General features: G+C 45.6%; 1 protein-coding gene across 1 annotated transcript; it reads right to left on the bottom strand.

Annotated features, from left to right (window-relative positions):
• Nucleotides 1-948: 948 nt before the first annotated feature.
• Nucleotides 949-19594, bottom strand: ZNF217 (zinc finger protein 217). The gene is made up of 5 exons (XM_015421548.1): nucleotides 18186-19594; nucleotides 13287-13412; nucleotides 10489-12024; nucleotides 6028-6154; nucleotides 949-3498 (listed from the first exon to the last, which is right to left on the bottom strand). Exons 1-4 carry the CDS (start codon nucleotides 19585-19587, stop codon nucleotides 6045-6047), a joined length of 3174 nt encoding a protein of 1057 aa, XP_015277034.1. The 5' UTR covers nucleotides 19588-19594; the 3' UTR covers nucleotides 949-3498; nucleotides 6028-6044.
• Between the last annotated feature and the right edge of the window lie 1640 nt (nucleotides 19595-21234).

Genomic DNA, 21234 nt, shown 5'->3' with positions numbered 1-21234 from the left:
AAACTTTATAAAGGACACAAACACAAAGGGCTTTTTTTTACTTAAAATAAAAACATGCTTAAAACATTAGCACTCTCGCAATATTTTGTTTATTTAACAGTGTCTGATAACTGACCCCTCTTGCTCTGAATTATTGCATCAAAATGTCTGTGCTGTTGCAATCCTGAGTATGCTGTTCAGGTGTAAATCTGTAAGCTGCAAACCTACGATGATGCAGTGGCAACAGAACTGGAAACAGCAGCAGAAGAGTTTGATCCGGCCCCCGGGCCACATGTTTGACACCTGTTGAAGATGGGGATTTATTTGTTACCCCTTATTTGGGGGGGGGGACTGAATGAACGGACACCTCTCTTCCTGAAGTCTTAGGATTTTAAACGGAAGGAAGGCACCTATTAAAGATATGGGGTTTTAAGCACTTGTTTTGTTCAAAAAAACACATGCTCCAAAGTGCGGTGGGTCATGAACAGCTAATATAAACAATTTCCATCATTCCTAAGCAGGTCCTCAAACTATGAGCCTTCTGGAAAATTAGTCCTTTGAGCCCTGTCCCTCCATGCATCTTCCCTCTGACAGACTACACCCTTCCAAAACCAACTTTCAGGATGCTGATTGAATCCTTGAAACGGCATCCAACCAGCATTTAGACAAAAAATAAAATAAAAAATTACACCAGCATCATCAAAGCACACCCAAAAAAGCAGAAAGTATATTTAAACATCTTCAGAAGATTTAAAAAAAAAATAACACAAGGACAACAAGGGTATTTGCAAAAAACACCAAGTCTATATTTACATCCACATGTAATAACAGTATTCCGCTAAACTGAAAACACATCATAAATTAAATGACTTGTATGGTGTCTACAGCTTGACAACTTAAAGGTTTCACAATTAAAATAAATCAAAGTGGAAGGAAATAAATATAACAAAGCAACAACTTGTACCGGTATACTTATTGCCAGTGGAAATAAGGGGGGGGGGGGACCAGTAGTATCCCATAGTTAATACTGATGGGCAAAACCTACCCTGGAGACCAAGGGTGCAACCTTCAAAGCATTCCCCCAGCAAATCCCCCATTCTCTTTCGCTGGACTGCCAGAGCAATCCCATGCAGAAATGTCCAGGTGGAATGGGCCACGGGGCTGGAGGCAAGGGCCCCTTTGCGTGTTACCCGCACAGTGTGGGATTTGCTGCCTCTTGCACTGTGAAAGCAACATCAGAAATGTTGGGCTGCACAAGGGGAGCCCGTGCTATAGCTCCTCCAGTCCCACCGCATCACCCCCCTAGGAATCTGGTGTAATGCTGGCACGACAAGGAGCCTGAGCTTTGGGCGTTTACTTTTACAGGGCAAGAAGGAACTGCTGCCAGACTGGCTCTCGCCACACACCAAACAGGAGTTGGAAGAAGAGTCCCAAAGTCATGTTCGGAAGCCACAGACTGTATTCTTCTTTGCTCCTTTCCCAGGGAAAAAAACCCACCCAAAAGCTTCTGAAAAAACGGCACCAACACAAACAGGAGATTGTTTTAAAAAACTGGTTTGGTGATGTTAATTAAACACAGACCCTGGTCTTTTATTTTTATTATTTTTTTTAGACGTTACTTTCAAAAGGAACAGAACAGGCAAGTTACAGAACACATTCGACGTAAGCCTCAAAGGATCGGCAAAAATAGATTTAACCATCTTCCATGAGAATTCATCTTTGAAAAATAGGCTACAAAAAGTGCAAAACTAGGAAAACACATCTAGATTTTTATGTACATATGGCTCAGCTTATGAACAGGAAAGGGGGGAAACTGTGTACAATTTCCTGATACGCAGCACTTCATGACATTGCCAGTTTTATAGAGACATCAAATTATATATTCCTTAATACACAGGAAGTGAGACATAACGTTTTAAAATGTCTCCACATTGCATACTTGGGGGGGGGGAGAGGACAAACCTCCAGGGACATCTATGCTTTGCTATTTTACAACTGATACAAAGGAAAGAAACAGTGCAAAATATATATATTTTTTTAGACCGTTTTGTCCTGGGACACGTGGAAGTCAAAATCTCTCCCCCCCCCCCCAATACTTCTTTTAAGTTGTCATTAGGAGCTTCCACACACAAGTTGTTCAAAACACAACAGTATGGCTGGGAGGGGTCAAGTCTCCTATTCAATATTCAGTCACACGCAGCAGGGTTATTTTTTCCCCTCTGACAAGTAACTGATATTTGATAAAGGTATCAAAATCATCTGGGGCAGGACCTATCCCCTTATTATATGTGCAGCTCACAAACCCAGATGTGCGGGATGGGATTCTCATCAGGAAACCATGAGACCCTCCCACCTGTCCAGCCAGTAGTCTGGGCTGATACAAAACTGAAGCGTCCTGATTGCTGACCTGCCAATGGGAATGCTCTGATGAGCGGCCTACATTGAGGAGGAATGGAGTTTGTTGGGCCACGTGCCTCCCACTGAAGGCGTGGTCGTATGCCCAGTGCTAAACACACTCAGGCTTGGGGAAGGAACAGAGATGGTGGCTGCATGACCCTTTGGGCAACTTGCAAAGGGGAATGGGTTGTGCCCTTAGTTTGCTTGCCGGATATTTACGGGTTCCCCTATCAACAAGGTTCAGTAGAGCAGGAACTTTCACTGAACATTCCAGTATAAGCTTTAGGACACTTGTGGGCCATGTGCAGGTAGCTGAATATTTAGGGAGAGGTGACAAATTAAATGTGTGCCATGTGAAACTCTCCAGAACACCTAGAGGCTAGAGAGCATTCAACTGAACACCCTCAAAGCTCACACTGTAAGGAAAGGACTGAGACCAGATGGCAAAAGTTGGAGGGGGGGGGGAGATCCTCCTTCCCAGTTTACAGAAAAGCACTCTGAACTTCATTTTGAGAGCGGATTATTCAGGAATCAACATCAGTTTGAGGAAGTAAAACAAGAGCGTATCGTCCTTATTTGGTGTCAACATCCCTGACCTGCTCTGGAGTACTGTAACTGTGCATAAGGTGAACGTAAAGTACATAATTGATCTGGAAACTGTTTAAAAATATACATAGTTTAAAGCACAAAGCAAAATCTGACAGTTACCCTTTATTTTTAAAAATGCCTCCCAGTATGGAAACCAGAGAGACTCAATGCAAATTTACCTGAGGTGCAAAGGTTACACACAGCTTCCCCCCCCAAAAAAAAGTGGATCTCTCCTCAGCAGCACTCAAGTTATGCAAAAATATAGTTTATGCTGAATATTTGGTCTATGATCATTCTAAGAAAAATATTATTTAAGATCAGCAGAATTGATACACCCATTTTCCAGTTCTCTGACACAATTCCAGACAGCCATGTTTACATCCACATGGTACAAATGGGATCACGCCTTCCATTACAGCACTGTAGTGTTTTTCTCTCTATACATAGTACAATCACAGTTTAATTCTGTAGCTTTCGCCGCCGATTCTCCTCCAGGACTGCACTGAGAAGAACTCCAAAGTTGCAGCCGTTTATCTGGAACACACAACCAAGAAGGCAATGAATTTTAACAGCTGCGTGGAACAGCTCAGATTAATAAAAGATTTTTTTTTGATGTTTCTGTAGAGTCTGCTACAATACAATCCTAAACAGACTAGCACCATTCTAAGCCCACTGGTATCAATGGACTTAAAAGGGTGTGACTCTTAGGATTGCACTGTAAGAATACTTTCATAGACAACTCATGCTAAACAGTATTCAGCCATAAAGCTCATTATATGGTTTTTGCTCCAGCACTCTCTCTTGGCCTAGTCTACGTCACAGGAAAGGAAGGACCATGTAAGTGGCCGGGGTCTCCTTGGAAGAAGGGGGAAAGGCTGGGGCTTAGGGACAGAGCATAAGCTTGGCATGCAGAAGGTCACAGGGTCGATCCCCGGCATCTCCAGTGAACAGGAAGACGTAGTAGGTCATTTGAAAGACCTCCACCTGAGACCCTGGAGAGCTGCTGCCAGTCTGAGTAGACAGTACTGACTCTGATGGAGTCCCAGGGGTCTGATTCAGTAGAAGGCAGCTTCACATGTTCAAGGGCGAGATAAAAATGTGGCAGAAAATAGGAGGGAAAAAGCCATGCACCAGTTCTATTTTCTAGAAGTCTGCTTTTACGTTTCTATCCTACCCTTCCTTCAAAAAGCTTATGCCGACTTAGGCCTGCCCCTCATTTTGTCCTGGCAACAACCCTGCAAAGTAGCTTGGGCAGAGAGAGGATGACTGACCTCAAGTCACTGAATGAGCTTCATGGGTGAGTGGGGATTGGGGCTGTGGAGACAGGCCCTAGTTTATCTGGCACAGGGCCTGGAGTCTCCGTGAGAAAGGGGAGCTACAAACTAAGCAAAGAATTATATCTGGGAAAGATCAGTGAGCTGAACATCTAGATAATCTACTGCATGCACTCCTATGGTACTGCCATCGCTATGAACTTAAACCAACACTGCTAGCACTTTATAATACTGTACTGTTTTTATAATGAACTGTTTTTAGATGTTTTTATGGTAATTTGTTATTTATGTATTTGCTTTTATGTAAGCCGCCTCGGCGAGGAGGGCGGGGTATTAATTCATCAATTAATTAAATAAATAATAAACTGCACTGGCTCGAGCTATACTCTTGAGGGCCAACCGATACATTACGAGCCACAAGGCCTCTCCCTAAAACAGCACCCCACAGTTGATTTCTCTCCTACGAGTCACAGGCATATTTAATCAGAGCTACCGCGTCGTCCCCCAAGAGTGTCTCACCACCCCACCAATGGCAGCTGATGATTCCAAGATAGAGAATACAGACTTGCATTTTCCCCCCTACAGCTCCAAGGTCCCAAGTTCCAAGTTGCAGCTTTAACCACAAAACCAATCCCATATAGCTTGAACACAAGACATGCTTATGTTACACAGTCAAACAAGGCAAAAGGAAAGCAGAGTTAGCTAATTAGATAAGGAACCAGGTCCTGAAAAAACTTCCAAGTATAAAGCATCTTTATACCTTCTGATAGATATCAGTGACAAATCACTGACAATGTTTAAGGTGTAAGGGACAAGTCAAGGTAGACAGCACTACAGGGCAAGGCCAGAACTCTAAAGACATTTAGGTGGGTAGCTCCTGTTGATCTGAAGCAACGGAACAAAGTCTGAGTCCAGGGGCACCTTTAAGACCAGCAAAGTTACTACTGTGGTGGAATTGTAGTAAAATGCAAAAATACTGGAAAATGGTACATAATGTTATTTTAGAGATACTAAATCTAGATGTTTTGTTAGCACCTGAAATTTATCAGACCAGCAAAGTTTAATTCTGGGTATAAGCTTTTGTGTGCATGCACGCTTCTTCACTGTATAAGCTTTTGTGTGCATGCATGCTTCTTCACTGTATAAGCTTCTGTGTGCATGCACGTTTCTTCACTGTATAAGCTTTTGTGTGCATGCATGCTTCTTCACTGTATAAGCTTCTGTGTGCATGCACGTTTCTTCACTGTATAAGCTTTTGTGTGCATGCATGCTTCTTCACTGTATAAGCTTCTGTGTGCATGCACGTTTCTTCACTGTATAAGCTTTTGTGTGCATGCATGCTTCTTCACTGTATAAGCTTCTGTGTGCATGCACGTTTCTTCACTGTATAAGCTTTTGTGTGCATGCACATGAAAGCTTATACCCAGAATTAAACTTTGCTGGTCTTAAAGGTGCCACTGGACTCAAACTTTATTCTAAAGCCATTTGTTTGCTAGGAGCCCAATCAAAGTTTTTAGGAGTGCAGATCCATGTTTGCCTAAAAGCAGCAAACTGTACACTTCAAGGGGTTAACAAACTTGCAGTCTGCTTAGCTGCATCCTACGAACATAGTTTTTTTATAATTCTGACCACTGGTAAGTATATAATGCCTCTTTATTCTTCCAGAATAAAGAGGTTTAGTAGATAATCAACAAGTAACATGACATGTCTTTATACTCCTTATGCTGGATTTGCCAAAATCAACAGTCAAGGATTTTATTTATTGGGTCTTTTTTAAAATGTAGCTTACCATTCATTCAAGCCAAATCATGTTTTCTTGTCATTCGGCCGATAATGTGCATTACCAAGAAGGCTCTCATAACTTCGCTTTTGTAGCATGATGGTGGAAAAGTGTTGATAGGACACTGGCCTTTTTCCTAGACGGGGAAAAAGCAATCATTGGGAGACATTATGAAGAATACTTGCAACAATCACAACGCTTATCCTAACAAAGTCCTGGAAGTGATTCAGGGACTTTTGCCCACCATTGCTCAAGCTCAGAATGTGCCTCCTCTTGCATCGACGTAAAAGATTACTTGCAACAGAGCGGTGAAACATCTTATCAACAAACGTTTAGAAGCATAACATGGTGAACTATCACAAATCAGAACATGCCTTCAGATGAGAACATACACCGTCTGCCCCAAAGAAACACGCAGACCGGGTCCCACAGAATAATGATCTCATGGAATCTACGCTTTCCAGAAGATCATGGTACGAAAGCTTAAGGCTTATTTTCCCTTTTACAGCTCCATGTGCTTCACGGCCCTGCCGGATCAGACCGGCAGTCCATCTAGTCCAGCATTCTGTTTCACACAGCGGCCACACCGGTCGCCCTGGAGGGCCGGTCACCCTGGAGGGCCAAACAAACAAGGGCATACAGTTCACGGCGTTCCCCTGGTGCTGCTACCTTTTAGATCTAGCATTCAGAAGTTTACTGCCTCTGTCTGTGGATGTTCCCTTTACTCACCGTGGCTAGTAGCCACTGACAGGCCTATCCTCCATGAATCTGTCTAACCCCCTTTTAAAGCTATCTATGCTCATGGCTATCCACAACTTTCATTTCCAGGAGAGAGACAATTTGTTAATTTTATGCCCAGCCTCAGAATTTTATACCCCACTGAGGCCCTGTCCCCCCCAAATCTTCAGACCCCCCCCTCAATTCCCACTGGGATTTGCAACCCTAATCCTAGAAGATATGGGACTGGTGCAAGCAGCCATCGAGCCCAAGCCTGGGCCGGAGGCAAAAAATTGTCTCGGGCAGATGTTTTGTCCCAACTTTTATTTGCCTCACAATCTGCAATCTATATTTACACCATAAAAAAGAAACGAAACAAAGGCATTTGCATCACACTCCAGTATACATGAATGCCAAAGTCAAGCAGAAGGGCAGACTCAGGTGAGTACAACATGAGCACGGCAGTTCTTACATGATCCTGCCCCACCTAGGTGTTTTCTGCATTCCTAGGTCACTGGGAGGAACACAGCATGGAGCCATGGAACAGCAGACACTTGATCACTCCTGTGACACAAGAACTAACTCTAGGACAGGCCTCCAGCGAGTTTCTGTTCTGGCAGAAACCAAGCCAGGGGTGCAAATGCCACAGGACCAACCCGTGGAAACACTTTGTTAGGACCGCATGCCGCTTTTCTCTGATCTCCTAATGTTATGTAAATTGCAAGGCTATGGAGGGCTATTCCTTCCCAACACAAGAGAGCTTTGACTCTCAAAAGCTTATCACAGCCTATTGGAAAACCCCAAAGGGGCCTTCCGTAGATGCCTGGTTTGGCAAAATTTGGGATGTTTATATCACAGGGAAAACAAGTAAACAATTCTTTCTTTGTTGGTTCCCAGTTGTCTATTTCACCCTATGATTATGATGAAATCTGGAAGCCAGTTATTGGATTTCTGAGACACAATGAAGTTCTTCCGTTTAGAAATGATTATAGAATCTGGTTAAAATTGTAAGGTTATTGCAAACATGTGTCAATATGAGTTGTCATGTGGGTGTACAAAAATTGTATGAAAATTTAAGTTTACCCTAGGTTTTCTGGGAGTATCTACTGGTAGATAATGTGCTGAAATATATATACAGAGAGAGAGAGTGAGAGCGTGCACTTATACTCTGGAACTCTTGTTGGTCTTTATATAAGAACATAAGAGAAAACAATGTTGGATCAGGCCAAAGGCCCATCCAGTCCAACGCTCTGTATCACACAGTGGCCAGAAATACCAGGTGCCATCAGGAGGTCCACCAGTGGGGCCAGGACATTAGAAGCCCTCCCAATGTTGACCCCCTCCCCAAGCACCAAGAATACAGAGCATCACTTGTCCCAGCCTGAGAGTTCCTATCTATAACTTATGGCTAATAGCCACTGGTGGACTTCTGCTCCATATGCTTATCGAATTCCCTCTTTAAGCTGTCCATGCTTGTAGCCGCCACCAACTCCTATGGCAGTGAATTCCATGTGTTAATCACTCTTTGGGTGAAGAAGTACTTCCTTTTATCCGTTCTAACCCAACTGCTCAGCAATTTCATGGAGTGCCCACGAGTTCTTGTATTGTGAGAAAGGGAGAAAAGTACTTCTTTCTCTACCTGCTCTGTCCCATGCATAATTTTGTAAACCTCGATCATGTCACCCCTCAGCCGTCATTTCTCCAAGCTAAAGAGCCCCAAGCGCTCTAACCTTTCTTCACAGGGAAAGTGTTCCAACCCTTTTATCATTCTAGTTGCCCTTTTCTGCACTTTTTCCAATGCTATAATATCCTTTTTGAGGTGTGGTGAGTCACCAGTGCTACTGGACTCCACTCTTGCTCTTCTACTGTAGACCAACATGGCTACTCACCTGAAACCTTTCCTTCTCTTAACTATGCACCCATACAACACACACAACTTCCCAAGGCCAGCTAAACATGGAAGTGACCGCATGAGAGACACAGAGGACAGATCCCAGGAGACAGCTGCAGTTAGCTGTTGTGCCATGGAAATCATAGAGTTGGAACAGGCCATCCAGGCCAACCCCCTGCTCAGTGCAGCACAGCACCAAGCCCCCTGCTGGCCCTAGGCCCTCGAAAAAGCAGAAAAGCTGAGCCAGGGATGAGGGACCTCTCCCTAATCGTTTTTATTCCCAACGGGCAGTGTGGGACCCCATGACACTGCAGCGCCAAGCCAAGCAGGTGGGGAAATGATCAGAGCCTGGCTAAGCACACGTGCCTATCTGATTCTGCATCTAGGCTGCCTCCGTGGGAGATGAACGGGATCCCCACAAAGAGCTTTCTGAAAGGACAGGATAAGAACATAGTAAAACAGCACTGCCTGTATACTGTGCAACTGGTCCGTGACAGGATACCAGTTCTTTGTTGTTAGGTGATGTAAGGATTTAACTAGGAGATACAAAGTCTGAAGACCGTGAGTGCTCTAGTATCTGGGAGCTGGATTTTCACTTATGACACTGAAAACGATGATGTATCTAACTGTTAAGGAAAAAGTCTAAGTGGCAGCAAAATGGTTGGGGTGGATCCAACGGTGCTTTCCCACGGACGCAAGGACTTAAAAACATATCATCCTTGCTGGAACATGCCAGTGGTTCATCTAGTCCAGCATCCCTTCTCAAGCAGTGGGCCAATCAGTTACCCTGGAGGACCAACAACAGGGCACAGAGGCCAAGGCCTTCCCCTGGTGCTGCCTCCTAGCTCTGGGTTTCAGAGGTTGACTGCGTTCGAATGTGGAGGTTCCCTTTACCATGGCTAGGAGCCTCTGATGGACTTATCCTTCTACGTTTATGGCCATCACTGCATCCTCTGACAAGGAATCCTACATTTTAATCACTCACTGGGTAATGTTTCCTTTTGTCCATCCTCAATCTAGGTCTGTTTCATGAATCTTGGAAGGTTAAAGCAGTATACAAACATTTGCTCGGTGCATTAAAAAGAAATCCCTGCAGTGAATCAATGTAGTAGCTCTGCCTCTGTTTCCATTTCTGCTTTGCAAAGATTAAAAGATAATGGGGTGGATCCAATGATGCACTTCAGCATTTCAAGAGGAATGAAACAGGCCTAGTATAGGATTTAGTAAGGGACAGAGAAGACCTGGGGTCACTATCCAGGACACCTGAAAATTTACTGAGGATTAAGTGGGGTGTAGAGAGATGACAAAAAGATTTTTTTTTTCTCCCTCTCCCGAAATACCAGAACCCAAGGGCATCCAATGAAGCTGACAGGCAGTAGGTTCAGGATGGACAAAAGGGAGATATTTCTTTATGCAGAGTGATTAAACTGTGGAATTTGCTGCCAGAGGAATAAACAGCTTTAAAAGGATATTAAATAGATTCACGGAGGGTGGGTCTATCAGTGGCTACTGGCCATGGTGACTGAGGGGAACCTCCACATTCAGAGGCATGAAACCTCTGAATCCCAGAGCCAGGAGGCAACATCAGGGGAAGGCCTCGGCCTCTATACGCCCTGTTGTTGGCCCTCCAGAGGAACTGGTTGGCCACTGTGTGAGACAGGATGCTGGACCAGATGGACTACTGGTGTGATCCTGCAGGACTCTTATTACGTTCTTAAGTGAAAGGCTGGAGGAATACTGATTGTGTCTCCAGTAACCAGTGCAAGGGCCTACCCCAACGCCATTTCACTTGTAAAACCAGAAAATACTATTGTTTTAAAGAATGTTTTCCTATAGAGTTATTAAAGCTACAAAGAGCTTACCTTCTTTCGAAGAGCTAGGAAGATGGCCGCTGCTTGATACACAGGAACTGTAATATGGGCCAGGACCATAAGTTTCGTATGGCTTAAGGATAGTCACAGGATTTATAGCATCTACTTCAGCGCTCATGAGCCCTTGCTTGGCAGGCAGGAAAGAGGGTGCGGGTTTGGTGTGTGCACATTCCTGAGGTAGCAGGTTTGCGTATCTGCCTGCTATATGAATCCTGCCCGAATCGTTTCCTTTCCGATACAGGGCAGAGTCCATTTGTTCCGGAGCCAAGAGATTAGGTCTTGCTCTTTTAGAGGAGGGTCCATCGAACTCCAAGTTTGTATTCCCTTTGGGTCTGTTACTGAGAAACTCTATTCCACGACTACTCGGCCAGGACATTTCATTCACGGAAGACTCAAGAGAGCCATTGATGTTAGTACTCGCTACGCTTAACTGAGAAGCCAAGCATCTTGCTTTAGAGTCCAGCTTTCTACCTCTATCCTGTACCGTGACACTGTTAGGACCAGGGTGCATTTCATGATGTCTGAAGCTATTTACCGAAACACCAACCGCCTGCAGTTTGCACGATTTCAAGTTATTCGGTGCTGAGTTACTGGAGCCGAGCCCTGAAAGAACGGGTGCTTTGCTCTGCATGGCGGGACACTGTTTAACCTTTTCCACATGTGACGACTTTGACTGGGCAGGCAGGGAAGCCTTGGTTTTCACAGGGTGAACAGGCAGGGGGAGCACATCTTTGCCCAAAAGAAAAGGCGGGCATCCGGTGCGTCTAGCCTTAATAGCCGCCCTGTTCCGGACACCATTTTTATTAGAAGTCTCAGGGTTATATTTGTGCGTCAGCCGCTGATGCATTATCAGGACCTCTGGATATAACGTCCGGTAAGTACAAAAAGGGCAGGTGCTGCTTGCTAAAGATCCTCGACAGAGAGAGATCACTGAAGCATCTTGGGACGATCCAGCGGATAAATTTAACGGCTTCTCTTGAGCTACAAGTTTGCATTTCGAGTCTTCGGTGCCATCTCTCAGAAGACCCATGCTTGTTCTACTTTTCGGAGCACTAGCATAAAGCACGCTGTCTTGCAATGCAGAGCTCCTTGTCTCAGGCCTATCAGTCACGTAACTACTCGCCTGAGGCTCCACTGTTTTCTCTTCAGATATCGGCTTTTCAAGGCAGGGCACAGGTGCACCCTCTTTTAAGCCACTACGGCCTGCACCATTGCTTGTGTCCTGAGTTACACTGTTCGATGCGCTCTGGAAGGAAGGAAGGGTCTCCTTCTGCTGCTTTGCAGGTGGGCTTCCTCTAGCATCTTTGGCATCTTCAAGGAGCCTTTTCAGATTTTTGGTTTCTGAAGCACCACTGGGGATTGGTACGAAGCCCATCTCCTGAGTAGGTAACAAATCTTTATGGTCGTTTTTCACATCGGCCGCCACATCTGCATTCTTGTCCTTGTGATGTCTCTCCAAGTGATACCGCAGAGATGTCTTCTGGGCTGCTGCATACTCACAAAATTCACATTTGTATGGTTTTTCACCTGGAAGAGTTGTGAATCGGGAGTCAGAACGACCATTTCCCCTTTTTACAGGAATACTAAACGTTCTGAAATCCTACTCTTTTGGCTCTTCCTCTTCTCACTCCCAGCCCAGAGCCTCCCTGTTACCAGACAAACTCCAAGACTTGTGTGAGCAGGCCTCACAAACTGCACTGAGGTATGTTTCCAGCCGCAGAGCAAAGTAAGACGACACACGCCAAGGGGTTTCTCCGCACACTCATAAACCGGCTTTGAGGGCATCCAAGACCTTCAAGGCCTAGTAAGACACAGAAAGTGGCAAAGCAACTCAACGGCTGCCGCCTTCTTCCACGGGCTAAACATCTTAGAGCCATTTGCCCACAGGGCAAACGCCCTGAACTCTGGCATCAAATCTAATGTGCAATGGCCTCTCTCATGTATGCCAACTTTCAAACACTAAACTAGTGCTAAAACAGACTGGTCAAGCATTCCAGAAGCTTGGGAAGAGATTCAAGATTGCCTTTAACTTCACAGTATTCATCACTTAATTCTAACATCATTTCATGTTTTCCAAAGAGCTGTATTGCAAGTCTGAGCACTTGAGGTTAGCAACAGTGTAGTCAACTGTCACCTTATGCAGGGTTGCCAGGCCCTGCCCCACTCCCTGGCAGGGGACTTTGGGGGGCTCTCCTGGAGGGGGTGGGGATGTCCGCAATGTGATGATGTCATCACATTGGGGGTGCAGCCCCACGGAAGGTGCCCTTGATGCCAGCTTGCAAGAACCATTTAAAGGGAACCATTTAAAAGCGGGGGCCTGAACGCCAAGGGTACTTTCAAATGCTTTCTGAGAGTGGGGGGTCATGTGCGCCTGAACTCCAAGTGGCAGATTCGCCGCTTGGAGTGTGGCCAGCGGCTGGCCCCTCCCTCCCCTCCTGCAAGATTTGAAGGGCCCTCCAGCTGATCGACGGGCCACATGGATGGCCCTTTAAATCTCTCATGAGGGGAAGGGATAGGGGTGGCCATGGGTGGTTGCTGTTGGGGGCGGGGCTTCCCCCACTGGCTAGCTGGCCAGCAGGAGCCCCCAAAATCAGCGAGCTCCCACCCCCACCAGGGGACTGACATCCCTAACCTTATCGATCTATCACAGCTACTGAGAGAGGACCATCACGTCTCCTCAACATGCAACCAGCTATTTCCTGAACGCACAACAGCTCGCCAAGCAAGCTTACTCGCTTCACAGTGGCATTCGGACTCTCAACTGTTAAAGCCAGCTTGGTTTTCCTTACCTGTGTGAGTTCTGAGATGAATGTTGAGGTAATAGTTTGAGCGGAAATACTTCCCGCAGTAGCTGCATTCTCTGGAGGCCCCGAGGTTTTTAACTTTTGCTCTTTCCATGCTATCGCCATTTTTATCTTGAAATGGGTAAGAAGAAAAAAACACACACAAAACATTATGATGTACAAACATGAATACAAGATCTGTGCATGTTTAGCACGCATACTTTAACTTTTGCTCTTTCCATGCTATCGCCGTTTTTATCTTGAAATGGGTAAGAAAGAAAAACACACACACAAAACATTATGATGTACAAGCATGAATGCAAGATCTGTGCATGTTTAGCACGCATATTGGAACAATTAGGGTTGCCAGCCTCCAGGTGGGACCTGGGGATTCCCTGGAATTACAGCTCATCTCCAGAGTATAGAGATCAGTTCCCCTGGAGAAAATGGATGCTTTGGGGGGGTGGACTCTGTGGCACTGTACCCCACTGGTGTCCCTGTCCTCCCCAGGTTCACTCCTCAAGTCTCCAGGAGTTTCCTAACCTGGATCTGGCAACTCTAGCCCCCGTCCCCCGCCGGCGGCCAGGGGGGACCTGACAACCCTACCTCCAGGCTATACAGATCAGTTCCCCGGGGGGGGGGATGGCTCTTTTGGAAGGTGTTTCTTCCCTGGAGAAAATGGCTTTTTTCGTATGGCATCACATCTCTATTGAGTACCCTCCCCAAACTCCATGCTCCCTAGGCTCCACCCCCAAAACCTCCAAGACTTTCCCAACCTGGAGCCGGCAACCCTAGGCACAATATATTTAAACATTTATATCCCGCCTTTCCGCTTATTTCAAGGTGGCCTACGGTATTGTACTATGGCTAAAGAACCCTCACTAAATACACTCTCACACTCTATACATTACATATCACTGCAGATCTGCTAAGATAAAATTATAAGTGTTTGGGGATGGTTTGCCCACAGATATCACCTATTTTTATCCAGCTTATCCCGGAAAGACAGATCCTACAGCAGATATGTACTGGGCAGCGTTTTAGGTGGAACTGTTTACGTGGGTGGAGGCGGGACATTAATTCCTAGCTGTGACAACAAATATTTTAAATAAATAAGCTTTGACAATAGAATTATGGACAATGCAAAATGAAAAACTAGGCTTCTACATGCTCCAGGTGTAATACAACACACTGGACAAAGTACAAGATTCACCCCCCCTTGCCTTTGTGTAATGAGTCATTAACCATCCCAAAGGCAAATATTTTCCTTCATTTACAAAAAGGGGTGTTTACAATATTTAAGGCAGTTAATAAATGCAATGTGGGTGTGAGATACCTACATATTTAGTTTCCTTATACTATGTAAATCACCATTTTGGAACAGAAATATTCCTCTCCCTTTTTAAAAAAGTTGTTTGAATGTGGGAAAAAAACAGTTCACCCTATCTGATGCATGATTTTCTGTGAAGCAAGAGAATATAAATTTGGGGAAGACAAACATTCACTACCAGAGGGTGTTTAGCTGTCCATAAGTCTACTGTGGCTCTACTTCAGCTATACTTCATTTTTATATCCCCCTTTTCTCCTGAAGAGTCGGATCCTGAAGAGGACCCAAAGTCTTTCTCCCCTTTGAATTTAAGGATGGTCCGGGCTAGCCTGATCCTGTCAGATCTCAGAAACTAAGTAGAGTCGGCCCCGGTTAGTGTTTGGAGGAGAGGCCACCAAGAAATCCCAAGGTGGCTATGCAGAGGCCATGATGGCACACCACTTCTGTTAGCCTCTTGCCCCAAAAACCCTGCCAGCTGCAACTTGATGGCACTTTCCACCACCACCAATAGGGTTGCCAGGTGTCCGTCCCCCCCACCCCCGGCCACTGGCACAGGATGAGGGGATAGAGTTGCCAGATCCAGGCTGGGAAACTCCTGGAGATTTGGGGATGGAGCCTGGGGAGGACAGGGAACCCAGTGGGGAACAATGCCATAGAATCCCCTCTCCAAAGCGTCCCTTTTTCCCAGGGGAACTGATGTCTGCAGTCTGAAGAGGAGGTGTAATTCTGGGGGATTCCCAGGTCCCACCTGAGGCTGGCATCCCTAACACCCAGGCTCAGACATCCCCAACCACCTCCGGCCCACCACCGTCCTTAGTACCAATCCAGGGGGCAGGAACCCGCCAGCTGCCTCCTTGCCTCAGCCTCATTCTTGTCTTTGTGGAACTCTGCAGACAAGTCCCTCCCTAGAAAGACTCCTATGCCCAGCTTTTCCCTGCCCCTTTCAAAGGTACATGGGAAGGGAAGGCTCTCCCATGTGCAGAGGTTATCTTTACCCATGAACAAACACTGGAGCAGGTTAATGGAATCTCAATAAAGCCCAGTGAACAATAATCAGGGGTGCATAAATGTAGCAGAGGCCTTCACACTGGCCAGTGAGCTAGTGTGCTAGTACCTAGGCTGGGTGGGCACGGTGTGACCTAGGCTATGTGGGGCTACTGCTGTGTCTTTTGCTTTTCTAGCAGCACAAGGAGCGGTGCCTTCCTGTTTCTGTGGGAGTCCTTTTACGGCTGTAGCTGAACTCTGCTAAAGAGGAGGGAACTAATGTGGTCTGGTGCGGGGTGGGGGGGAGAGAGCCTCAGACGGCACTCTGCGTCCCGCATTTGAGCTGACCCCTGCCAGTGTTTCCGTTAAGAGTCTGGGGGTTATACTGGACCCAGCATTACCGCTGGAGAAGCATGTTGCTGCAGCTGCAAAGAAATGCTCTCTTTCGTCTTAATCCAGAGGACGGCTCCCAACCTTGACCCGGCTGGTCTGGCCATCATGATTCATACCACAGTAACCTCGAGGCTAGACTGTTGTAACGTGCTCTGCATGAGCCTGTTCTGGAAGACAACTCCAGCTAGTATAGAAAGCCACAGATCGTTTACTATCAGGAGCTAGAAGAAGTGTTCATATTACACCTAGTCTACCATTGCTATATTGATCACTGGATTGAATGCAAGGTGCTGGTTATTGACTAGTGCCATTCATGGCTTAGGACCCACATATCTCCAGGACTGCCTCTCTGAACTCTGACAAGACAACTCTGCTCATCTGAGCAAGGCCTTCTGAATGTGCGGCCCTGCACAGGGGTAAGAGCGACAGCTGCCTGGGCCTCTGCTGTGGCTCCCACCTGGTCAAATGGCCTGCCTGACAAAGTTGAGAAAGCCCCCACACCTCTGGGCTTTCTTATAAAGGAAACGGGGGGAGTGGCAAAAAAAAAAAAAGAACTGTGCAGGAGGGCACTTTCTGACAAAGGTAACAGGTTAGCAATTCTTAATCTGCCTGTAAAATTTTTAGGCAGCTCTCTTTTGCCTCCTCATTGATATTTAATTATACCCTTTTTATTTCATTGTCCCTTAATTGTGCAGTCTAGTCTTATTGCATTGTACGTACTATATGGATCCTTATTGCCCTGTTTCATAATTATGTAATATGCCTTGAGTCTCAGCATGAAAAACAGATGATAAATCAATAAATTTATTTTGTGGTTCTGCAGAATTAGGCTCTTCTCCTAGTATCTGGTCTTATTCTGCTTAGTCAGCCAGTGCAGCAATTCACATTAATTTGTTAAAGTTAGTTCAGTGCATATAACTTCAGTTCAGAATACGGTTTCTAGCAGATGCACTTTGCATTCACTTTTTATTTCTTCTGCCGATTGGCAGAAAAGGGACCCGCTACCCTGCTAGCTGCCACTGTTCGAGCCAGCCAAAAACTTGAGGGAACAAAGAAATGTTTTCCCTTTCACTTACGTGTAAATGCCAAGATTTGCCACTAGAGGGTAGCAAGCACAGCATTTTGCTCAGCCAGGGCATTTCAGGTTGTTACCAGCTGCACCGCAGAGGAAACTAATCCTCAGTCTGTTTACCAGGAGGGAAGGCTGTAATCAGCAATTGTGGGGGGGGGGTGGAGACTTGGGCAGAAGACACACCAACTGGAGGTTACATAATTTTTTCCCAAATGCAGAAGTTTGGCCTTCTTAAAATTCATCATAACTACAAGATAGCCGCAGCTGAGGTGGCAAGTTTCTGTATTTATAACTTCCGATACACCTGATGCTCGCACCATTGCTTATGGCAGGCTTAGCAGAACTACCACCAGCTGAGAGAGAAACAATTTTGTTGCAAAGCCACAAACACCAACACGATGCCTCTTGCTCCACAGCACCAGCCGAAATGGCAGGTTGCTGGAAACAGTGCAATAATGCATCCCTGAACATGCTGTACGTTCTGTGTCTGTGTTGGAGATGATGCAAGCATCCTTCCCTTACATGCAGATACAAGGGAGAAATTATGCCATGCCTTTTAAAAGATGTTGAAATGATGCGCAGGGACAAGAATGCCAGGTATCCGCTCTCCCCTTATCACACACACGCAGACGCAGAGTTCAGACGTAAAACAAAGCCACTGTTTATTTTATGTACAAGTAAGTTTGTGAAGCTGGGATTCAGACTGCAAATGGACATTCACATCCTGGCTGGCTTCAACAAATGCCGGTCCCCTCAGCTTCACTCTCCCACCCTCCACAAGACAACCAGCCGGCGCCCTGGGGAGCAAGGGAGGCATTTTGCCCGGAAGAAGCCTCAACATCTACGTTGGCACAGCAAGGGAAACCACAGTTAAGCTGCAGTTTTCAGACCAGTTTTTCCACTGGTGAAAAAGGACGGAAAGGGTCGTCCCCCCCCACCCCACTGCCCAAACTATCTTTAGGGTCACGAGACCAGCCAGAACAAAAGCCATGTGGGACAGAGACTGTATCAAGGATGGGAATGGGCTGAGACACAGAGTAAAAAAAAGCTGGCTGGATCCAACCCAGTCGTCTTAGCATAATGTGCTTCTCAACAAACCCACTGGTGAATAGATCTTAGTAGTACTCACCTAAAGCCTCTGCTAGTCCATCCTCAGAGCCGTCTTCGGAGCCACCCTCTGCCCGCTCGGCTACTCCGTTCTCATCCAGAGGCACCACATCTGCGAGACACGGTCTTGGTTGCTTCGCTTCGGCGGAACCGGTTTCCGGGTCATTCCTTCGGTCTCTCTTGTGTACTCTCGAGTGAAGGACTAGCTGGTGGTATGTTCGAAATACTTTGCCACACTGCGCACAATGTGTGGGCTTGTCTTTGTTCTGGGACAGTTTAGGATCCATGTCTACAGAAGGCACTTCGCTGCCAGGATATTTGAATTTGTCTTGTGGCACATTCCCAAGCCCTGCGTAACTTCCACTTCTGCTTGTCTTCGTCCTCCCCGCACTTTCAGCCTGGCTTGCTTTGCTTGCATGCCAGATTTCCCCAAGCTCTTCTTTATCAGAAGATGACTCGTCATTGTCTGTACTTCCTTCTTGCCCCGGTTCTTTTATTTGTCCGTGGCCAATCGCTATTTTGCCTTTGGTGGCCAATTGCCATGCCTGATATGTACTGAATGGATCCAATTCTGCGATACATTTCCCAGGTTTTTCTAGTTTGCTGTTGCTTGAAGGCAAACGTGGTTTTAAGTTTAAGAACTGCAGGAACTCTTCTCTGGGTGATCGACTTCCTTGGCCACCTCCATCAGCCTGTGAGCCATCACCGCTGGCTGAGGAATCTTTGGTATGAACTTTACTGTGCTCAATGAGAGTCTCCTTGTTTTGAAATAGGAAGCCACAAACCATGCAGATTTTATAGGGAGACGTAATGCTTTCGGATACTTGGTCTTGTACGACTTCGTTTATGGTGACCGGGCTCTCGGAACCTTGCGCGGTCTTGCTTCGAGAGCCGGGCTTCCCGGTGTGCGTTCTCATGTGATTCTTGAGGAACCAAGGCTCTTTAAATCTCCTTCCGCACACGCTGCACCAGTAAGTGAAGGAGTCTTTATGCTTCCTCATGTGGGCCTCGACATCAAACACCTCCTCAAACATCTGCCCACAGACTTCACAGCTGAAGCCCTGGTCATCTTTTTGGTTGACATCCGATGACGGCGAGTCCGTTTTCGCTTGTCCTCTGTCAAGATGGCTGAGGTATTCCGCTTCGACGCGCAGGACCGCCGGTTCACAAAGGGTTGGCCTGTGCTGCGTTAAGACGTGCTTGCCGAGATCCTCGGGGTGCTTGAAGGTTTGGTCGCAAAACATGCAATCCATAGGCGTGCACCCTTCGCCCTGCATCAAGAACTTTTCCTGCAAGTGTTTGTAAGAGATCGTGTTGGTCCCTTTTATCAGCATAGTGGCATCGTTGTTCTCCATACGTGAGCCAACAGTACAGGCTATACCATCTGGCCCATCCATATATGCTAAGAGAGGCTGAGTCGGCATATTTCCTGCCTTGGTGTTAATGTGAATTTCTGAGGTCTTGTGTTGGAAGACTTTCAACAAGTTCCCAATTCCCAACGGTTTGCTTGCAAATGTCCAAGTCCAGCCACCTACTTCAAGAGCAATTAAACATTGCCTCTCCGCTCTAGGTCCAGCTCTTGATGTGCAATACAAACTATTCATAAAAGCATTCATCAGTTCTCCTAGTAGAGGTATAGGAACACTTAATGTTATTATTCTAGCTTTTTGTTTTTAATTTGCCTTCTGCCAAACAAATCCACTTATATCTCCAAGTGTAATACTTCAGATCTTCTTGAGGCCAAGAAAGCAGGGAAACAGCTCAGGAACACCAAGAAATCCACCCTCTGTGCAGAAAACAAAAACAAACCCTGCAATTAGCTAAGGAAGCCCAAACAGATTTCATTAAACACTTACTCCTCAAATTAAATATTTCATAGGCTTTCAGATAAAGTCTGTAGAAGTAATCTGATGTTACAATAAAATGAACAGGCAGGCTTCCTTTAAATTCTTCCAAAATCTCATAGTTCCCCCCCCCAAAAAAAATCTTACTTTCTAGATTGCTGGAGGAGGGTGCATTTGTTCAGCCACTTCTTTTAAAAGATCGTCATAAACAAGATATTCCTATGTTTCAGGTGGTACAGCATGACTCTGAATTTGAAATTTCACAGCATTGCTTAAATGATGCAACTATCAAAGGAAGTTACTAATTTCTGCAAGGAAACTGCCCTGGAGAATTACTGTAAAACTCAGATTATTGTTTTTTTTTTAATATTCACACAGGCAAGAAAGTGCCCCAGTGAGTGGAATCTTACTAATTTATTATTAGATACCCTCCACATAGCAATCTACATTTGGATACTGACTGGGAGAATAAGCTGACTCAAAAATTCTATTCCTTTAAGAAGGTACTGTCATCTTATTTAAAAATAAAGGTTTCCCTTGCTCGAAAGCACAATTTGGGTTGCTTTATGCAAGATCTTCCCCCACTCAAGTTTTCAACAGGACTTTACCCACACTTAACAGGTACTTACTCATGACAATATGTAATGCCTACTGTGGGCCATGCCCATCCGGCAGCCATTTTGAAGCTCTGTTGCTAGCTAAATGTCAGCTGGCTCTGAAAATGGCATTTCTACACTTTTGATTACTCAACAGCACACCAGCAACGAGCCTATCAGATAAGAGACACCAACACTAATGCCTGAATCAGCCCTAATACAATACATGACTGCATGAGCTGTTGTGGATACTCACAATGGAGCACACAGACATGTTTTTAAAACTCAAGAATATGTGAAGGATAAGCAACAACATCCGAGACAGTGTTACTTGCAATGGCCCATCAGAACTGGTTAACCAACATAGGACTGGTGCACAGTCTTTCCAGACAGAAATGGAAAAGCATAAAAATAACTACATGCGAGACATAACAACAGCACATATAAGACCCTTCTGGAATGTAATCGTTTTTGTATTGGCCCATCAGAACTGGTTAACCGTTAACACACAGTAAAACATTTCTGTTAAGCTGTACTGCTAATTTAATGCGGCTACAATATAGCAGTTTCTTTGCCTAATAAAGTTATTAACCTGGGGAGGGGGGGGAGAGAACTGGTTAACCAATATAGT

Source organism: Gekko japonicus, unplaced genomic scaffold (genome assembly GCF_001447785.1).
Source record: "Gekko japonicus isolate JY-2015 unplaced genomic scaffold, Gekko_japonicus_V1.1 scaffold1239, whole genome shotgun sequence".
Classification (NCBI taxonomy): Eukaryota; Metazoa; Chordata; class Lepidosauria; order Squamata; family Gekkonidae; genus Gekko; species Gekko japonicus.
Note: the sequence above shows the minus strand (reverse complement) of the source record. Positions and strands in the feature narration are given on the sequence as shown.

Excerpts from the sequence above, each read along its gene's own strand:
- ZNF217 (XM_015421548.1), bottom strand. The coding sequence starts at position 19,587 with ATGCCGACTCAGCCTCTCTTAGCATATATGGATGGGCCAGATGGTATA. Across the intron at positions 13,413-18,185 it reads TGGACTAGCAGAGGCTTTAG|ATAAAAATGGCGATAGCATG; the intron begins GTGAGTACTACT and ends ACCCATTTCAAG. Across the intron at positions 12,025-13,286 it reads TCATCTCAGAACTCACACAG|GTGAAAAACCATACAAATGT; the intron begins GTAAGGAAAACC and ends CAACTCTTCCAG.